The 20,479-nt window shown below is 43.1% G+C and overlaps 1 protein-coding gene across 13 annotated transcripts in view; it reads left to right on the forward strand.

The window, feature by feature from the left end:
• Window positions 1–20,479, forward strand: part of PLEKHA7 (pleckstrin homology domain containing A7) — a 220,662-nt gene that overhangs the window by 157,061 nt on the left and 43,122 nt on the right. For all 13 annotated transcript variants that reach the window (XR_008421189.1, XM_053899928.1, XM_053899927.1 and 10 more), the window contains one exon: window positions 15,011–15,481. Coding sequence is in view for 12 of the 13 variants with exons in the window: in XM_053899928.1 (XP_053755903.1) it covers window positions 15,011–15,481 (471 nt within the window). In the remaining variant the exon portion in view is untranslated. The remainder of the gene's footprint in view (window positions 1–15,010; window positions 15,482–20,479) is intronic.

Below are 20,479 nucleotides of genomic sequence, written 5' to 3' on the forward strand. Positions count from 1 at the left end.
CTCCTTCAAGGGGCCAGCCTGGGGTCTGGCCCTACTCTTGAAGCTTCCATAATACCTCAGTCAAGCATTTCCCACGCTGTTTGTTTTTTGTTTTTTTTGTTTTTTTTTTTTCCCCACCTTCTGTATACTTCTCAGCATCCTGGACTTCAGGGAGGGATTGTCTTTGTATCTTCTGCACACTTGACACAGAGTAAGCCATTAAATGTCTGTTGAGTGAATAAGCGAGTGAAAGAATGAATGAATGTGTTAGATAGGACAGGATGAATGACTATGCTGGAAGTTCCCACATAGACCCTGAATCAGTAACTGCAGGTGTTCAGTCAAATCTGACTCTACCTCCTAACATTGTCATGCAGCCTGCATTTGTCTATTGTGTCCATGATGATGATGTGAAAGCATCTGCCATTAGCCTGTGGGCACTCTGTTTACAGTGACATCAGTATTTCTTTTTAGTTTTTTCCAGTTTTTTTTTTTTCTTAAGTTTTATTTATTTATTTTGAGATAGAGACAGAGTGAGTAGGGGAGGGGCAGAGAGGGAGGGAGACACAGAATCCTAAGTAGGTTCTGCACTGTCAGCATGAAGCCCAGTGCGGGGCTTGAACTCAAGAACTGTGAGATCATGACCTGAGCTGAAACCAGGAGTCAGATGCTTAACCAACTGAGCCACCCAGGTGCCCCAACATTGGTGTTTCTTTGGTACGTCTTATTCCTAGTGCACATGCTGGTTCCTAATGCTGTTTCTTAGTTTTTGTTTTTCATCCTTAAAAAAAACATATATGTATGTATGTATATACACATACATATATGTATGTATATACACACATTTTAAATAAAATTATACAATAAATGATATTTTTATTATAAAAAATGCAAAGAGTAAAGACAAAATATCCTTAATTACCTTCCTAGGGTAATCTCTGTTATCAGGTTAATGGGCATCCTTTTTAACTTCACTTAAATTCATTTATATACATATGTGCACTTAAAGAAATATGTGTTTCTTTTGTGTTTTTTTAAAGCACGAATGATATCTTGAAAATCTATATCAGTGTATGTGGATCAGCTTTACTTTGGACTGTTGTATATGGTGTTTTATAAGACCATAATGCTCCAAACCTTAATGGTTTATTTTTTCTCATCTTTTACTATTATAAATAGGCCTGCAATGAAAAACCTTCTACAAGCGTCTGCATGTGTGAGTCTTTCAAGTTGCTGGGTCAAAATACAATGTATTTTTAATTTTAATTGGTACACCAAGATGCAGTTTAAAGAAAGCTGTATAGTCCACTACCCACATCTTTGCCAGTAGATATTATTAAGATTTAAAATATTTTGCTGAGCTGCTGTGTAGTTAAATAGTATTTCAGTGTATGTCTCCACGATGCTGGGGATCTTTTCTGTTTTTTGGCTACTTGTATTTCCCCTCCACTGAACTGCCTCTACCTTTCCTCTGCCCATTTTTCTGCTGAGTTGTTTGCCTTCTCTCGGTGCTTCCTTCCCTGTGTGCTGTGAGATATCCTCAGGTTAGGATGTGGCTTGGTCCCTTGCAGAGGTTGCTTGCAGGCTGTCCAGTCTTGTGGTTAACGGAACAGGATGCTGTTTGCCAGTCTTTAATATTCTGGCCTTTTCCCTGTTCTCTTTGATTTCTCAGACATCACCTGAGAGATTTCCTGAGCCTGTTTCTGAGTTCCCTGAGGCCCTGGGGTCCTGATGGCTGGGTCTTTCCCATCTTCTTCTCCATCTTGGACTTTTAGTCTCTTTTAACTAAGGTTGTTTTCTTTTTCATGAAGAAGATCATTCTTCTTGATGAAGTTATGGAACTCAATCTAGAAGTTAAAGAATTTGCCTTTATTTATACTACATCATCTGCCCCAGGCAGAGATACTTACATCTAATCATATTCTTTTAAAGCCCTCCCCTTCTTCATTTTAATTCTTTTTTTTTTTTTTTTTTTTGGTATGATCCCATTTATTTATTTATTTATTTATTTATTTATTTATTTATTTTTAAAATTTACATCCAAGTCAGCATATAGTCCAATAATGATTTCAGGAGTAGAATCCAGTGATTCATCCCCTACATATAACACCCAGTGCTCATCCCAACAAGTGTCTTCCTTAATGCCCCTTGCCCATTTAGCCATCCCCCCACCCACAATCCCTGCAGCAACCCTCAGTTTGTTCTCTGTATTTAAGAGTCTCTTATGTTTTGTCCCCCTTCCTGTTTTTGTATTATTTTTGCTTCCCTTCCTTTATGTTCATCTGTTTTGTATCTTAAATTCCACATATGAGTGAAGTCATATATTTGTCTTTCTCTAATTTCACTTAGCATAGCACACTCTAGTTCCATCCATGTTGTTGCAAATGGCAAGCTTTCATTCTTTTTGATTGCTGAGTAATACTCCATTGCATATATAAACCACATCTTTATCCATTCATCTGTTGATGGACATTTGGGCTCTTTCCATACTTTGGCTATTGTCGGTAGTGTTGCTATAAACATTGGGGTGCATGGGCCCCTTCAAAACAGCACACCTGTATCCTTTGGATAAGGTAGTAGTCCTTATCCTTTGGATAACCTAGTAGTCCTAGGTATCCTTTGGATACCTAGTAGTCCAATTGCTGGGTTGAGGGTAATTATACTTTTAATATTTTGAGGAACCTCCATACTGTTTTCCAGAGTGAATGCACCAAGTTGCATTCCCACTGGCCTGCAAAAGTGTTCCTCTTTCTCTGCATCCTTGCCAACATCTGTCGTTGCCTGAGTTGTCAGTTTTAGCCATTCTCTGGTGTGATGTGGTATTTCATTGTAGTTTTGATTTGTATTTCCCTGATGATGAGTGATGTTGAGCATCTTCTTATGTGTTTGTTAACCATCTAGATGTCTTCTTTGGAAAAGTGTCTATTCATGTCTTCTGCCCATTTCTTCACTGGATTATTTGTTTTTTGGGTGCTGAGTTTGATAAGTTCTTTATAGATTTTGGATACTAACCCTTTATTGATATGTTGTTTGTAAATATCTTCTCCCATTCTGTTGGTTGCCTTTGAGTTTTGCTGATTGTTTCCTTTGCCGTGCAGAAGCTTTTTATCTTGATGAGGTCCCAATAGTTCATTTTTATTTTGTTTCCCTTACCTCTGGAGACATGTTGAGTAAGAAGTTGCTGCGGCCGAGGTCAAAGAGGTTGTTGCCTGATTTTTCCTCTAGGATTTTGATAGCTTCCTGTCTTATGTTTAGGTCCTTAATACCTTTTGAGTTTGTTTTTGTGTATGGTGTAAGAAAGTGGTCCAGGTTAATTTTTCTACATGTCGCTGTCCAGTTTTCCCAGCACCACTTGCTGAAGGGACTCTGTTCCATTGGATATTCTTCCCTGCTTTGTCAAAGATTAGTTGGCTATACATTTGTGGGTCCATTTCTGGGTTCTCTATTCTGTTCCATTGATCTAAGTGTCTTTTTTGGTGACAGTACCATATTGTGTTGATGATTATAGCTTTGTAATATGTCTTTAAGTCCAGAATTGTGATTGCAGGAGAGAGAGAATCTTGAGCAGGGTTCACGCCCACCACAGAGCCTGATGTGCAGCTTGATCTTATAACTGTGAGATCATGACCTGACTCGAAATCAAGAGTTAGACACTTAAATGACTGAGCCACCCAAGTGCCCCTCATTTTAATTTTAAGAAAAAGAAAAAGTTTGTTTTTGTTTTGCTTTAAATAAACCATCTTCAGCTCCTTCCAGACTCTGCCCTTTTTGCCATCATTCCTGTGGGCCCATTCCACTATAGATCTGTGCTTGATTTTTGTGCGCCAGCTTCCATTTCTTGTGCATGTCCTTTTATAACTTGAGCTCTGAGAGATGCCTGTGTTGTTATACTGGCTTCTTTATTATTAAAAAAAATTTTTTTTTAATGTTTATTTTTGAGGGGGGTGAGGGGCATAAAGAGAAAGATGCAGAATCTGAAGCAGGCTCCAGGCTCTTAGCTGTTAGCACAGAGCTTGATGGCAGGAGTCGAACGCACGAACCGTGTGATCATGACCTAAGCTAAAGTCAAACGTTTAGCTGACTGAGCCACCCAGGCGCCCCTGTACTGGCTTCTTTAGACCAGCAATGGCAAATGAATTCTTTCTTGTGTTCCATCTTTGTTCAGTTCATCATGACTGACGAGGGCACTGGGTCAAAGATAACCTGAGAATGAAACCAGGTTTAACAGGAAGAAGTGTTGTGATTGAAAAGTGATGTCCTGCTTGAACCATTCAGGATTAATTTGCTACCTGAGATTTGGCCTTTTTTTTTTTTTTTTTTAACTTTTTCCTACCTAAAGATTTTATAATTAACTATCAGATTCTGGTTTGTGAGGGGCTCCATCCTTTATCTGTTGGGCTGCCTTCCTTCCCTTTTAGGGTCTCAGGTCATTGTATTGTCCCTAGTTTCTCTCTGAACTTGTAACATTTTTCTTATTCTCTTAATAAACTCTTAAAATCCCATAATCATGTTTGCCTAAGTTTCCTTCCTTAAAAAACAAAACAAGCCAAAAAATTTGTCCTACCTTCTGAGTCAGAATAAAGGCAGAATAATATTTCCTCTTAACTTTCTGAGAGATTATCAGCTAAGCAAATCCAGACTCACTAAATGTTCTTTCCCCAGAATAAGATGTTCAGACATTTGGTTAGTTAGAATTATTCATTAGGCAGTACTTAATCTTCCCTTTCCTTCAGTTTTGTGATCTGCACTGGAAAATCTCCATCTGTGTTAAGTGAGGGGCCCCGGTGGTTGTGTAACGGTCTTGGTCTCTCCCCAACTTGATTCTCATCAGATGCTTCTGTCATTATCCATATAGGCAGATGCTTACATATGTGGTATAGTAGGACTCCTGATTGCAGGCAGCAGAAAATGCAGACAAATTTACCTTAGAAAGGGAGGAATTCGTTGGTTGCTTCACTGAAAAGTTCAGGATAGATCTAGCTTTAGAAATGCTGGGTTCAAGGCTCAGACAGTATCATTACAAGTCATTCTCTCAGGCTCTGAGGTCTGGCCACCCTTGGGTTGGATTCATTCTTCAGCTCCATGTGGAGGTTCCTGGCAGATCTAAGAAAGATCTGGTGGCAAAATAGCTGCAGTAGCCCTGGACTCCTGTCGTCTGGCTGAAGAAAGTCCAGCAGGAAAGAGCCAGAGTCTTGTCCAGAAACTCTTGTCCAGAGAGAGGCATTCTGATTAGACAGGCTTAGATAATATTTGAACCTTAAATCATGTACTGTGGACGGGGAATATACATGCTGATTGGCACCGATCCAGGATACATTCTTCACTTCTGAGAACCAGGCCACAGGGACTGCGGGCAAGGTAGGGGTGGATGCCCAAGAAATGTTAGGGCTGTGGGCAGAGGAAGGAGAAATGACCCATTGGAATGGGATAAAGGGGGTGCAAGCAACTAATGTCCAGGCCAGCTGATTGATTCACCCCCTTACTTCCTACTGTATTGGTTTCTTTTACCTTATGTTCTCCTCCCAGAGCTTAGTGTCTGAAGTCAGATAGACATGGGTTCAAATCCCATCTCTACCACTTTCTAGCTGTGTCACTTGTACAGATTGAGAATGCTTTTTAAACTTTTTCTTAACATTTATTTTTGAGAGACAGAGCACAAGTGGGGGAGGGACAGAGAGAGAGATAGATAGAATCTAAAACAGGCTCTGAGCTGTCAGCACAGAGTTTGATGTGGGGCTCGAACCCACAGAACATGAGATTATGACCTGAGCTGAAGTCGGACACTTAATTGACTGAGCCACCCAGGTGCCCTGGGAATGCTTTTTAAACCTCAGTTCAGTGGGTGGTGGGTATTGAGGAGGGCACCTTTTGGGATGAGCACTGGGTATTGTATGGAAACCAATTTGACAATAAATTTCATATGTTGAAAAAAAAAATAAACCTCAGTTCATAGGGCTATTACAAGTGTTAAGTTAAATAAATGAATGTATAACGTGCTTACTTAATAGGATGCCTAAGATACTTTGTATTGGGTATGCTGCCTTCCATAGGGTTTGGTTTGACAATGTCATTGGCCCTTTTTTCTTTACAACCACCCAGTTTCATCGACCATCCCCTGGATCACATTGATGATGAGTCTTCTGTGAGCAAAATGCACTCTTCCTTGTCAGAATGTGCTCATCCCCTAGCAGGGTCATGGTGGTTCTGCTCTGCTCAGGCTCCTGCAGCACCATCCCTCCACCTGCCTCTCACCTCCTTCCCCCTCCAGCCTCTTCCTACATCATTACTCTGACCCAGGAGCAGAGTTGAGCACCCTCGCTTCAACTCCTTTCTTTATCCTTTTGTTTCCTACACAGGCTTCAGAGATCTTTGATAGAAATTCATTCATGTATGCTTTTTTTTTTTTTTTAACGTTTATTCATTTTTTGAGAGACAGAGCGTGAATGGGGGAGGGGCAGAGAGAGAGGGAGGTGTAGAATCCAAAGCAAGCTTCAGGCTCAACTGACAGCACAGAGCCTGACGCGGGGCTCAAACTCACAAACCATGATATCATGACCTGAGCCGAAGTTGGACACTTAACCGACTGAGCCACCCAGGCGCCCGATCATTCATGTGTTCTTAAGATCCCAACCCATATAAGAGTGCACCAAGCAGTGCTGCCCAATCCTGCTCTCTATCTCCTTCTGTTCATAATTTCTACCCTCCATTTCCATGTTCTCCCACTTGCCAGACTTTGGACTGGTTTTTGATTCCCTACAGCCTCCTTGAAATCTGTCTTCCCAACTCTGCCATTGGACTGCTTTTTGTCTGTTGTCTAAGAATGTCTTTTCCTCTTCAATAAGCTAAAACACTAAGCAAGCAAGAGGTCAGCTTGCTTTCACAGCTCACAAAACTGACAAGCAGCTCAAATAGGAGGGCCTATCAGAAGACAACTTATCTCTTTTCTCAGTTTCCAAATTTCTCTGGTCTCTGTGTAACTGGTAATCCTGTCTTTGGACTGTAGGAACTTATTGTCTAATCACCTTTGGAGTAAAAACCATTTTCCTTAGGGCATTTGAGCACTGTATGGGTCTAGTCCCTATTACACCTTTGGGCTCATGTCTCACCATTCCCCATTCTCTATGCCCCAGCCATACTGAACTTCTTCAACTGGGTGCATTTGTACTCATGCATTCATCTATTTAGTCTTTTATTCTACAAGTATTTATTGAGGGCATACTGTGCAGCAGATACTGTTAAAGATGCTGTGTTCAAAGAAAGAGGCAAAGTCCCATGCATTCTTAGGTAGGAGAGGTGGACATAGACCATAAACAGGTAAACAACAAGACAATTTTCTATCATGATCTATGCATGAAGGCAGTAAAATAGGGTGATGGGATGGGAGGGGAGAGGGGGCAGAGAGTAGCCACTTTTGTTTGGATGGTCAGGGAAGGCCTCTGTGGGAAGTATATGGAAGTGAGGCCTGATTGATATATGAAGGTTAAGGATGCAAACCTGAGGTGGAGTGCTTAAAACAGAAGGAATGGGCCCTTACAAACACCTTGTGGCAAGAAGGAGCTTGGTTTGTTGGGGAAACAGAAAGCTAGGGAGTGTGGCTGAATGTAAGGGAGCGAGGGGGAGAGTAGACTGTGATGGGATCCAGGTGAGAGATGGAGGTCCATCTCATGAGGCACCAGGATCCATCTGGGCCTTGCTCATCTGCCTCTCCAGTCCTCACCCTGACTAGGAGAACTTCAGCACATACTTTAAGCCTTAGCCTAAATATTCCTTGACCCTTCAGTGTGTTATATACCCCAGTTTGTAGAACTGTGTCATTCCTTTTGCGTAGGACTTTCATGTTCAAGCTATGTTGGCATGCTTTTTCTTTTTTTAAATGTTTTATTTATTTTTGAGACAGAGAGAGACAGAGCATGAGCAGGGGAGGGGCAGAGAGAGAAGGAAACACAGAATCTGAAGCAGGCTTCAGGCTCTGAGCTGTCAGCACAGAGCCCGACGCGGGGCTTGAACTCACAAACTGCAAGATCAAGGCATGCTTTTTCATTGTCACCTCTACTAGTCTGTAAGCTTCTTGAAAATGGAACATAGTAAGCAGTTCGTTAATGAATGGGTGCATGGATGTTTAGCTGGCTGGGCAGGTGGGTGGAAGGATGGATGGATGAACAAAACAGTTACAAAAACTCTACCTGTAAATTGATCAAATAAAGATTTGGGATGTCAGGGGGGAGTCGGACAACTGTTGTGGGATTGGTGTGTGGGGAACCAGCCCGCTCAGAAATAGCCCATACATTGCTGGCTGTTTGTAGTCTCTTCAGAGAACTAAATATTTGGCTTTCCAAACGCTGATCACTTTGAGTAAAGTGTAGCAGGAACACCTAAGATTGGACAAACCCCTTGGATCCTGAGCAGAAGTAATTTGTGGAGACGTTTTCAGTCAGGTGCAGGGCTTTGGGGTCAGATCAGATGGGATTTGAATCCTGTATATGTCACTGGTTGCATGATTCAAGGCAAGTTGGTTAACCTCTTTCAGCTTCACTTTTATTACCTGTAATGAGAGAATAATAATATCCCTAGCCTTGGAGGATTTTACAATGAGAAGAAGAGGTAATCTATTTAATTTGCTTAGCTCAGGGGTTTGCATTTAGTTAGTGCTCAGTGATCACTGTTGCTGCCATCATTCCTATTCTTCAGTAGAGAAACTTATTGTAGGTAATCTGGTACTTACTGACTGCCCTCAGCCTCTCTGGGTTTGACAGTACTGGCCTTGCAGGATTGTTGTAGGGATTAGGGATGGTCTAATCTCTAATTCCTGGCACATATGAGGACCATACCAGCATATGGTAATAATAACCAAGCATTAGCCACAAAAAAATGAATGACCCAAAACTGTGGCTGCCATAGGGAGATGGAAGGTGAGTGAACTTGGCCAGAACTCCAGACTGGGTTGGGTTGAACTGTGATGGTTGAGCATGACTTACTCAGTAGAAAGAAGAAGGAAGGATTCTCTAGGCAGAAATGAACAAAGTGAGGGGACCCAGAGTAACCAGACTTCCTTTGTCTGGTTTGTCAATCCTTAAAACTTCACAAGGGACTTTGCCAGTAGCCACCTCTTTGAGGCAAGAGGCATCCCAGCTTGGCAGTCTGGTGTTGCCTTTTTTTTTCTTTAGCTTTGCTCTTCTTTAGGGTGGGACAGTGTGGAGAATTGGAGAGTGTGTCTTCAGAGCTGTCAGGCCCTCTATTGTTAATTTAGAGCAGAGCCTGAGAGGGAGCCAGATATCTGCCCCACCCTGCCCTCCCAGGGGGACTGCCCTAGTTAACTCTGGGGGAAAGAAGAAACAGACTCCTGTCTGCCATTTCTCTGCAGCCATTTCCTTCCTCAAATGTTAGGAATTTAAGTGAGCAAGCCTGCCATAGGCTCCCAACATACTTTGTGCCCCTTTCTCTTCAGTCTTTTGTACAAGTCTATGGAGAGTGCCTAGGGTCAGTTCTGACTTTGAGCCCACTGCCCTCCTGAGACCGGGGTCAGTGCTCAGGGCTTAGCCTCAGTCAACACAGGCTGCACTGGTTTCTTTATCCAGGGCAGGACTTCTGCCACCTGACCTGGCTCAGACTAAACTCTCTAAGAATATCGGTGGCCTGGCCCTTGTTCTTGGGCTCCTGGTTGGGTCATTTAGGTGTGGTGAGTAGGGAGATATCCTCCAATGGAATTGTGACAGATGGCTGTATCTGCCCCTGGACCAAAGTCCAACCAAGGCCCTTACAAGCTGTCATTCCTCTTCCCATCCAAGTCTTTGAGATTTAATGTGTGTGGTGTGTGCGTGTATTTAGCATTAAGACAGAGGGAAATGTTAGTTCTTATTTCCAGGTGAGATAAAAGGGTTTAGAGGCAGAATAAAATAATAATTAGTCCTTGGTGTGATCCGTTAACTTCCAAGTTCTTGTGAAGAAAAGGAATAAGAAAGAAGTATCCCCAGACTGAGGTGAGTGCTTTTCCCACTTGCAGGAGGAAACAAGAATTTGCTCTAAACAGACAAGTAGCATTGCTGTGATGTGCTGAAAATGGAGGGACCCAATCCCTGCTAATGATGTTTAGCCCCTTCTAACAGTTAGGGATTGTGTTTGGTGGCTAGTGACAGAACGGCCTAACTTAGGATGGCAAAATCAAGTTGGGTTTCACATAACGGGAATCCAGAGGTAGTTAGTCTAGGCTGGTATAATAGCTCCCTGGTGCCATCAGGGACCTGGGCTCTTTCTCACTTTCTACCCAGATTTTAGCAGGTGGCTTTTATTCTTATTTTTGTCACCTTCCAATGCAACATAGAGTCTAAGTTCCAGGCAGGAAGAAGGGGAGGGTTAGCTAAGTCAGCTAAGTGTGACTTTTTATTTTATTTTTTTTATTTTTTTATTTTATTTTTATTTTATTTTATTTTATTTTATTTTATTTTATTTTATTTATTTATTTATTTTTTATTTTTTAATATATGAAATTTACTGTCAAATTGGTTTCCATACAACACCCAGTGCTCATCCCAAAAGGTGCCCTCCTCAATACCCATCACCCACCCTGCCCTCCCTCCCACCCTGCCCTCCCTCCCACCCCATATCAACCCTCAGTTTGTTCTCAGTTTTTAACAGTCTCTTATGCTTTGGCTCTCTCCCACTCTAACCTCTATTTTTTTTTTTTTTCCTTCCCCTCCCCCATGGGTTTCTGTTATGTTTCTCAGGATCCACATAAGAGTGAAACCATATGGTATCTGTCTTTCTCTGTATGGCTTATTTAAGTGTGACTTTTTAAAAAGACTTTCCCGGAAGACCCACCCAGCAATTTCTGTGTACATCTTTTAACATCTTATTGGCTACATCTAAGTCACATGATCACCCTTAGCTCCAAGGGAGGTTGGGAAATGGGAGTTTTTTCCTAGATACATTACTACTTAGAAAAAATTGAGGGGCGCCTGGGTGGCTCAGTCGGTTAAGTGTCCGACTTTGGCTCAGGTCACGATCTTGCGGTCCGCGGGTTCGAGCCCCGCGTCGGGCTCTGGGCTGATGGCTCAGAGCCTGGAGCCTGCTTCGGATTCTGTGTTTCCCTCCCTCTCTGCCCCTCCCCCATTCATGCTGTGTCTCTCTCTGTCTGAAAAATAAATAAAAACATTAAAAAAAAAAAAAAAAGAAAAAATTGAGTCAGGGATGAGGGAGAGAATAGATGTAGTCAACAGATTTGTATTTGAGGGCATGCTATTTGCCAGGCACTATGCTGTGCTCTTTCTGTGCACTCTCTCCTTTAGTCCTCACAACAGCCCAGAGAAGCAGTGGTTGTTGTCCCCATTTTACAGATAAGAAACTGGAAACCAGAGAGGTCACAGACTTGCTCAAGGTCACCCAGCTTGCATTGGGTAGAACCACCTCTTGAATCTGGGTCTGACTGGCTCTTAACCTTATGCTCTCTGGCTTTGACGCATTTGGCCAAAATGGTCACTGAATGCCAAGAATTCCGTTTTTGAATAGTCACTGAGTCTGGGTACTCACAATGATAATAATGACCTGCACTGGAAAGGCTTGTGTCATCTTAGCTAAACCTGTGTGCCCTGTATGGCCATCTTGTCTGAGTGACACAGTCATTGAGGGCTGAGGGGTGCTTCATTCTTTCCCATCATTGTGCTAACTGAGCATTGCAAATCTATTTTGTGACAGGTCTCCTGATTTGAGAAGTTGTGGGTTAAATTGTAGGGAATATAGGGAGACAGGGAGAAAACAAGAAAACATTTTTGCCTTAAATCCTATAACTTCATTAAGTTAACTGTTTAATAAGTCAGTTAAGGTGGAGGAGTAGAGGACATTACCTTCACCTTTCTTACCTGCAGCCATAGCCTGAATATTTGGGGCACAAAGCATCTTATGTAAGTCCTAGCAGTTAGAGACCAGGAGCTGTTCATAATCCCAAGTTTGAGGGTCTAGAAGGCTGCCAGGTAGCTAGCAGACTTCCATTCTTTTAGCCACCCTCTTAAGGTTTGTTTTGCAGTAAATGGTGGTATTAATCTGAGAAAAGGATTTGTCATTGTCTATCAACTGTATTATCAGGAAGTACTGGCATATGCCAGGGTGTGCCCATCATATGTGCACACACAGTAAAGACTAAAGTTTATAGTTATAAATTGAGCTCCAAGGTTAAAAAGACTGGAAACCTCCATGGTTTTGGGTCAGTTAATGAGAACAGGATTAAATGTGGTTACCATGATTAAATTGGGCTTTAGGGTTGTCTGGCTTTGATGGCAGAGACTGTTTTTTGTGCTATTTTCTTATCTCTCCAAGTGCCTGCCCCAGTGGAGATAGATAGTTGCTCAGTAAATACATGGAGGTTGATAAAGAAAGGAAAATCCCCCTGCCGTTTGGTTGGGCTGAGGCATCATACCCACAGTCTTTGGTTTCTGGAGTTGAGAAAACCCCCTTTTCCTTTCGGTTCTAATATCATAACATGTAGGTGGCATGTTTGTTTTACAGCCTGGTTTTTGTGACAAAGTACTGTTATCTTTGGGGTGGAAATAACAAGGGGGTACAGGTACTTAGATCTCACAGCTGGAGTGACCAGGTTATCAAGCTTCGGTGACTTGTCTGGGGTCTGACCCAGAGGACGGCCAGAGCTCTAGTCCTCTAGGCAGCAGCCTTAGCAAAGCCTGCATGGGTGGTTTCCCGAGTTTGAGAAACAGTAAAGAAGATAAAGACCAACTCAGGCAACCCGAAGGCTACTGGCTGGAGTTACACTGATGCAGTTATGGAGGATTAGAGGAAGAACGGAAAGGCAGAATTAAAGCCTGTAATGTACCCTGTAGAACACAGTGGTCCCTGAATGAATGCAGAGTAAGAATTGCTTTTTCTTAAAGAGTAATCCCCAAATATTTCCCATGTATTCCTACTACTGGAGCTTACAGACCAACTGAACGTTAGGAATGGAAGGGCCCTCAGAGATCACAATCTAAATATGTCATTATAAAATGATGTAATAGGACTTCTTCGGCAAAGAGTAACAGAGACCAAACTCAAACTAGCTTGAGTGAGAAAGAGAATTTATGGGTTCACAACCAGAAAGTCCAAGGATATATCTGGTTTAGTTATGGTTAAAACTCAGAGCTCAGGTTAAATTTTTAGGATTGTTTCTCTCCATCTGCTTTCCTTGGTGTTGGTTTCATTCTCAAATAGCTGATTCCCATACAGTTATAGCAGCTCAAGACCAGCTCCAACCAAAGTCCCAGAACTAACTCTGACAGGCCTGGAATAGTGTCAACCTCTGAACTGATTACTGAGACTTGGAGCCTCAGCTGGATAGGGACTAGTAGAGTCAGTAACACCCAAACCACATGGATCAAAAGTGGGGGAAGGTGGTCCCCAAATGGAAATTGAAATGCTGAAATTGATTTTTATTTTTAAACAAAGCTTTGTGTTTTCATGGTTAAGTCAGGAGAGTGCCTGGGCAGTAAGTTTGTGATTGCTTTTCTTAGTTACTTTACATTGACATTTTAACTGTCTCCCAGACTGGATTGATTCTGCCCTGAGTCTGTGCTGGTAATTGGTAGCTGAGGTTCTTAGGTCATTGCAAGGATGCCTGGGGTCTGGCCACCAAGATGTAAATGCAGCAGCATTTCCATTGTATGCTTTCAGGTGAAAATGAGAGAGCCCTCTGGCTTGGTCATTTGAGGAGTGATGGATCTCCTGGCCAGGACTTTTTTTTACTTTCCTTTTTTTAAAAAACAATTTTTTTGAGAGAGAGAGAGAGAGAGCGAGAGAGCAAGCACATGAATAGGGGAGGGGCAGAGGGAGAGGGAGAGAGAGAGAATCTTAAGCAGGCTCACACCCAGCATGGAGCCCGACATGGGACTCCATCTCACAACTGTGAGATCATGGGTCCTTGGCAATTTTTTGGTCCTGCTGGGCTGGGGTGTGTTCTCCTTTTTCCCTAATCTAAATTCTGCAAAGCTTATGGAGCTGCTGCTGTGTCCCTGGTACCAGGTAATTGGGATGCAGACAGAACTAGGATCCTGACCCAAGGAAGGCAGGGAGAAAGGCAGCTTGCAATAGGAGACAGGCCATGAAAGGGGAGTCCTTCTCTGTGCCTCAGAAGTTCTTCCTGTGGACTCCGTTCATGTCCTGACCTATGACCCCCGCCCCATTCTCCTTTATAGTTTCTAGGTCTGCACATATGTAGGCCATGGGCATACATATGGAGAGGCATTAGAAAGCACATGGGCTCTGCAGCCTGGTTGGGATTAAGCCCTGGCTCCACTCTTTCCCAGCAGTATGGTCTTGGACAAATCATTTATCTTCTCTGTGCCTTAGTTTCCTTGTCTCTAAAATCTGACTGTTTAGAGGATTGTTAGGTCAGCATTCTTATGGGTTCCTGTTTGAGAAATAGGTAAGAGATTACATAAAGAGGTTGCTGTGCCTATTTAGTCACCATCTTGGAAGAATGTTAATTATGCTGCTAATTGTCCTTTGGGCTGTGCTAGATGCCAGTGGGATAGATACTGGGCTTAAAAGCCTTCTATCCAAGCTGGATTGCTCCAGACAGATAAATGGACAAAGAGCAAAAGAGAAAAGGAATAAGATCATTTATTTGTTCAGTAGTATTTATAAAGCATCTACTCTATACCAGTCATTGGACAGAAGTTCTAGGCATATCATAATTGGCCAGATGGGCCTCTGGTCTGAGGGACCTCATAGTCCACTTGGGTGTTAGATGAGTGAACATACAATTATGGTCCAGTGTATTAGTATGACATGTTATCAGCAAAGGTCCCAGTCTAGACTGGGGATATGTGTCTGGGGTGGCTTCCTGGAGGAAGTGACATGTAGGCCAGGTCCCAAAGCACTAGAAGTCAGACAGGAAGAATGAAGGACTAGGTGTGAAAGATGTTCCAGGCCGAGGGAATAGTCCATGCAAAGGCCTGGAGGAAATTTGAGTGTAAAGTGTATTGTTCTTTGGGGAGTCTTGGCTGCCACTGGTGCTGTCTGGAATGGGCTGAATGTGCCTCTTTCGTTGCAGGGACATGGAGAAGGTGGAGCGGCAGGCGGTCCCCCAGGCCAATCACACAGAGTCCTGTCGAGAGTGTGGCCGTGTGGGACCTGGACATGCAAGGGATTGTCCTCACCGCAGCCATGAGGATTCCTTTGGCTTCGAGAGGCGGGAGCAAGAGGAAGAACGTTACCGTTCCCAGAGGGACCCACTGGAGGGCAAGCGGGACAGGAGCAAGGCCAGGTCCCCGTACTCACCAGCTGAGGAGGATGCCTTGTTCGTGGATTTACCTGGTGGCCTGAGAGGCCAGCAAGCACAGCCCCAGCGGGCAGAGAAGAACGGAGTGCTGCCCACCACATATGGCCCAGGAGAGCAGAATGGGACCAGCGGGTATCAGCGGGCCTTTCCTCCCAGGAACAACCCTGAAAAGCACAGCCAGAGGAAGAGCAGCCTGGCCCAGGTGGAGCACTGGGCAAAAGCCCAGAAGGGGGACGGCAGGAGGTCAGTAATAGACTCAGGATGGCTGCTACTAATGAGTGTAATAATGTAATAACGGTAGCCATCATTTACCCAGCACGTGCTGGGTAAATGCTGGCCTTAAACTCTCCACCTCCATTAGCTCCATAAATTCCTGTAACAACCCTGCAAGGAGGGGATGATGTCCCCAGTTTGTACTGGGGACAAAGAAACTGGGGCTTGGAGAAGTGAAGGAGCCTGCCCAGGGCACATGGATAAGGGGCAGAGCCAGAGTGCAGACCCGGGTCTATGAACCTGCCAAATCTGTATGAGATTATATCAGGTGGCTTCTCTGTTCCCTAACAAGTGTGTCTGGAGACAGTCAGCATGTAGATAGTAATTGATCTCTTACTCTGCTACTTCTCTACATCCGGGAAATATTTGTAGAGTAAATACAGATCCATTTTTAATTGCAGGCACACAGAGAAGTGCTTAGGCACTGTTGACAGGAGGCTTTATCATACCTATTCCTTCAAGAAGCAGTTTTAATGATTCAGAGGGCATGCATCTTTTGCTATTTGCAAAGCACTGTTTGTATTTTATTATAATTTTAGATTAATAAGGGCACTTTTCTGAATGTGAAAAATTCAGGGTGACCTGGCTTCCCCATTTTGTCCTCCTTATGAAGACAGTAAATTGTGTCACCATCCCCAGGCTTCAAAAACAAACCACTGACTGCAGAAGAGTTAGCGAGGCCCTCATGCATTCAGAAAGCTCCTCAGGGACTAGAGGGGCTGCAGTGATGTGTCACAGCTCAGGCCAAGTCTGCCACAGACTTATCTGCCTGTGATAAACATACTCTAAAATGCCACACTGCATTCTCCCTGTTGGTGGGGCCCAGACTTTCCCCTGTGGACTGTTGTGGCAGGAGTGCTCCTGAGGGAATAGCTTAGGCCTCCTTCTAGGTGTGTGGGTGTTGTGTGCATGTGTAGGTAGCATAACCTCTTTAATCTGGTCTCGGTGGGCAGTTTGTGAGGGTAGATGGTGGAGAAATTACAATGGAAATCCCCCAAGGAATTGGTAGCATTATTGTGGAACAGCATAGGAAAAGGAAGTCCTTTTGTGTTGTAGCTCTCTTCTCATTCCCACCTGGGACTGGCCAGGTGTCAGTTCCATTTGTTCAAATTTTGTGTCTTATTAAAAACAGAAAGCTACTTCCCAAGGACACGGAGGTGGGAAGCTTCTATTCTTGGTGCTGGGCTAGATAGACGCCCCCCTGGGAGGTGATTTTAAGTGCCCTCCCTGCTGAGCGAGGTTGGAAAGTTAGCAGGCATTGCATCGTCCAGGTCCTCCTACTCTTTGGTAAAAAAAAAACAAACCTGGATTTTATTTGAAACAGCAGTAGGGGAGCCACTGGAAGGTTTAAAACAGGTAACTGATGTGATCTGATTAATGATTCAGAAAGAAGAGCCCAGGAAAGATGCTGTTGTAATGGTCTAGGATGGTAACAGTGGAAATAGAAAGAAAGAGAAAGATTTGAGATACATTTTGGAGGTTGAAACAGCAAAGCTTGTCAGTGATTTGGATGCTCAGGATGAGAGAAAAGGAGGAACAAGGATGATCCCTAGAGTTTTGACTTGAACAGCCAGGTGGTTACTGAGATGGGGAAGGCTTAGGAGCAAGATCAGGGAGGTGTCAGTGTTCCCATTTTGGTAGCCCTGTTTGAGAAGCCTATTTGCTATCCAGAGGGCGATGTCAGGTAGGCAGTTCGGTATGGATTGTGGTGTTGAAACCCGGTTGGGAGTAGTCAGCACATAAATGGTACCTCAACACTAAGAAGTTAGCAGCAGAAGGGGGATCCGGCAGAGGCAACAGGTGTGGTTAGAGAGAAGCTACTCATGGTAAGTTAGCTATTTCCTCTTGCATGCTGCAACTGCTAAGAACTGAAGTAAATATGGGGCAGGTTAGGGGAGGTAAAGGCAGGAGAAGCTAGAGATAGTGGCAGATAGGAAAGATAAGGATTTAGCCCAGATGAGCCTGTATGTCTTGCTAAAGATTTTGGGTTTAGTCTTGGAGGCCTGTGAAAGCCATCAATGGTTTGAAGAGTACTGGCAAGAAAGAGGCATCAGGATCACCAGGGGAGATTTTCTAGCTTAGATGGTCCTTACTACATCCCAGTTCTAATACAGCAGGTCCATATATATGGTGAAGAAATCAGCCACGTGATTCTGATGTGCCCCAATCAAAGTGAGAATGGTAGTTTTAGTTTCCCCTTACTCTTATAATATTTTTTATTAAAGCAGTATATGCACATAGTTTAAGGATTTAAGTAGTATGACCCCCATCCATCCCTACTTCTGATTTTTGTCCCTTTGAGGCAACCACTTTCAGTTCTTTCAGTCGTTTTCCCAATTTACCTGAAATCAAATAAGATACTTACATTGCTCTTTCTTGATTTTTCAATTTTAGTTATCAATCGACATTCTACTCTAGAAGATAAAGATTGAAGTGTCTTATACCCCACTCTGCCTTTCCAATAGACAGTTACCTGTATCCTAGCTTCGCAATATAGCACAATTTTCTAGTCAGTTTTTATGTTATGACAATATAAATATTCACAGCTGGGCCATATAGTATACTATTATTTCATTTATACAATTTTTGTTTTCTGGTGTTGATAATTTTCATGCTTATAGTTTGCTGTGTTTTTTTTTAAGTGTGTTTATTTATTTTGAGAGAGAGGATGTGAGTGGGGAAGGAGCAGAGAGAGAGGGACAGAGAGAGAGAGAGAGAGAATCCCAAAGCAGCCTCTATACTGCCAGTACAGAGCCTGATGTGGGGTTCAAACTCATGAACTGTGAAATCATGACCTGAGCTGTAGTTGGACGCTTAACCAACTGAGCCATCCAAGCATCTCAAGTTTTCTTCATTTTCTTTGCACCAGTTATTAATTCATCACCAAATTCATAGTTAGTTCCATGTGTAAATCCCCCTTTGTTTAGTACCTCCAAATCAGTAAACCACTCACAAAAAAAAAAAAATATATATATATATATATATATATATATTCAAATACCAAAGGGTAAATAATGAAAGATAAGTGTCCTTCTACTTTATCTCAGAAACCTACTTTCAGTCCCTAAAGACCAACCACCATATTAAGAAAAAGAAACCCTGTCCTTCACCTTGCTTTTTTCACTTAATGTGTCAGTGTATGTGCAAGTCTATATGTAGATATTTGAATATCTCTTTCCATATCAGCACATATAGACATATATCATTAATTTGGAGTAAGCAGAGTATTCCATTGTATGGATCTGCAGTGATATTTATACCATCTCCTACTGATGGACAGTGAGGTTGGTTACAAACATTTGCTGTTATAAACTATGCTGCAGTGCATATCCCTGTCCATTGTCTCTGCATATCAGTGCATGTGTACTTAAAGAACAGATGACTTTCAGTGGAGTGACTGGGTCAAAGGATACATGCCATTTTAATTATGGTAGTTATTACAAAATTGTCCTCCAACAATGCTGTTTCAGTTTATACCTCACCCAAAGTGTCCTTGTCTGTCCATCCCCATATTGGCACTGAGAACTACTGTTTCAAGTTAACTCCTTGCTCTGATGACACTATGGCAGCGTTTAGATGGAGAAGAGCCTGAAAGAGGAAATGATTGAGTGTAAGCTGGTCCTACCTTGGGTAGGAGACGGGGAGGACCCAAACCGAAGCAGTGAAGATGCTGAGGATTGTGAAGAGGGTTGGGAGGATACACAGATGTTGAGGTTGGGTAGGTATAAGAGTTGGTAAACTGCTTCATCGAGGCCTGGAAGGTGAGGAGGGCCACAGGTAGAGTTAACATTAACAAGTTTGGCTTGGCAAGTAAGTAGATGTGGTACAGCCTGGATGTGAGGTGTTGTAACAACACTCCCCTCCTCACCCGTACCCCTCTGTGACTCTAATGTGCAGCCAGGCTTGAGAACCCTAGCTCAGAGTGAGCCATAGCAGAGGGCCAAAGGCAGAATGAGGAGGACTTCCAGCCTAAGGGTGGACAAAAGCAGTCTCCATGAAGGAGGTGGGCAGGAGACAGGTGATGAAGGGAATTTCATTTTGAAGGAGTCTGGTTTGTGCTGTGAATGAGGACTTCTCCTTGGCGGGTGGTGCCTTCCCACAAAGCTGGGAGGCACTGAAAGAGTATCTGGAACCTAAGGTCTCTGATCAGTCACTGGGGCTTTTGATTCCACTGAGATTCCTTTTATTTTATTTTATTTTATTTTATTTTATTTTATTTTATTTTATTTTATTTTATTTTATTTTATTTTATTTTATTTTATTATTTTATTTATTTTATCATTTGAGAGAGAGAGGATACAAGTGAGTGAGGGGCAGAGAGAGAGGGAGAAGAAGCAGGACTCACCCTAGGAAAGGCTCGAACTCACAAACCTTGAGATCATGACCTAAGCTGAAGTCAGTTGCTTAAGTGACTGAGCCACCCAGGCTGAGCCCCTCCACTGAGCTTCTGGATGAGCTTGCATGGGCAGACCTGATCTGCCCTTCTCAGTGGAGCTAGGACCTTCAAGTTAGGTCAGGAGGCAGAATACTACGAGAGGAAGACAGGAAGAACCCAGAAATGTGGCCTGGCCAGTGAGAAACTCTTTGTGGCAGGGGCACAGAAAGGACTTTCGAAAGCTGTGTGACTGATGTGCAGTTGTAAGTTGTTGGTTGACCTGTCTCTACATAACTGCTTCCGGCAGCCCACAAACCTATGTCATTCTGCTACACACAATGGCCTGTACTTGGGGCCGGAGGGGCACACAGGAGAGCTAAAAAATAAGTGAGTTGCAAGGAGATGGCAGGGTTGGGGAAAGCGTCGAACTGTCCTTAGATATGAGCTGGGAGTTTGAGCCTTTCTTATCTATGGGGCAAGGTGACATCAGGTCTGTAGATGAAAACAATTCATTGGCCTTGAAGGTCATTGAGCACACAGCGAGACAAACTTCAGTCTAGTGATGGAAGTGGATCTCAATGGGCTGAAAGGTG

Source organism: Panthera pardus, unplaced genomic scaffold, assembly GCF_024362965.1.
Source record: "Panthera pardus isolate Hobbes unplaced genomic scaffold, ASM2436296v1 HiC_scaffold_12, whole genome shotgun sequence".
NCBI lineage: Eukaryota > Metazoa > Chordata > Mammalia > Carnivora > Felidae > Panthera > Panthera pardus.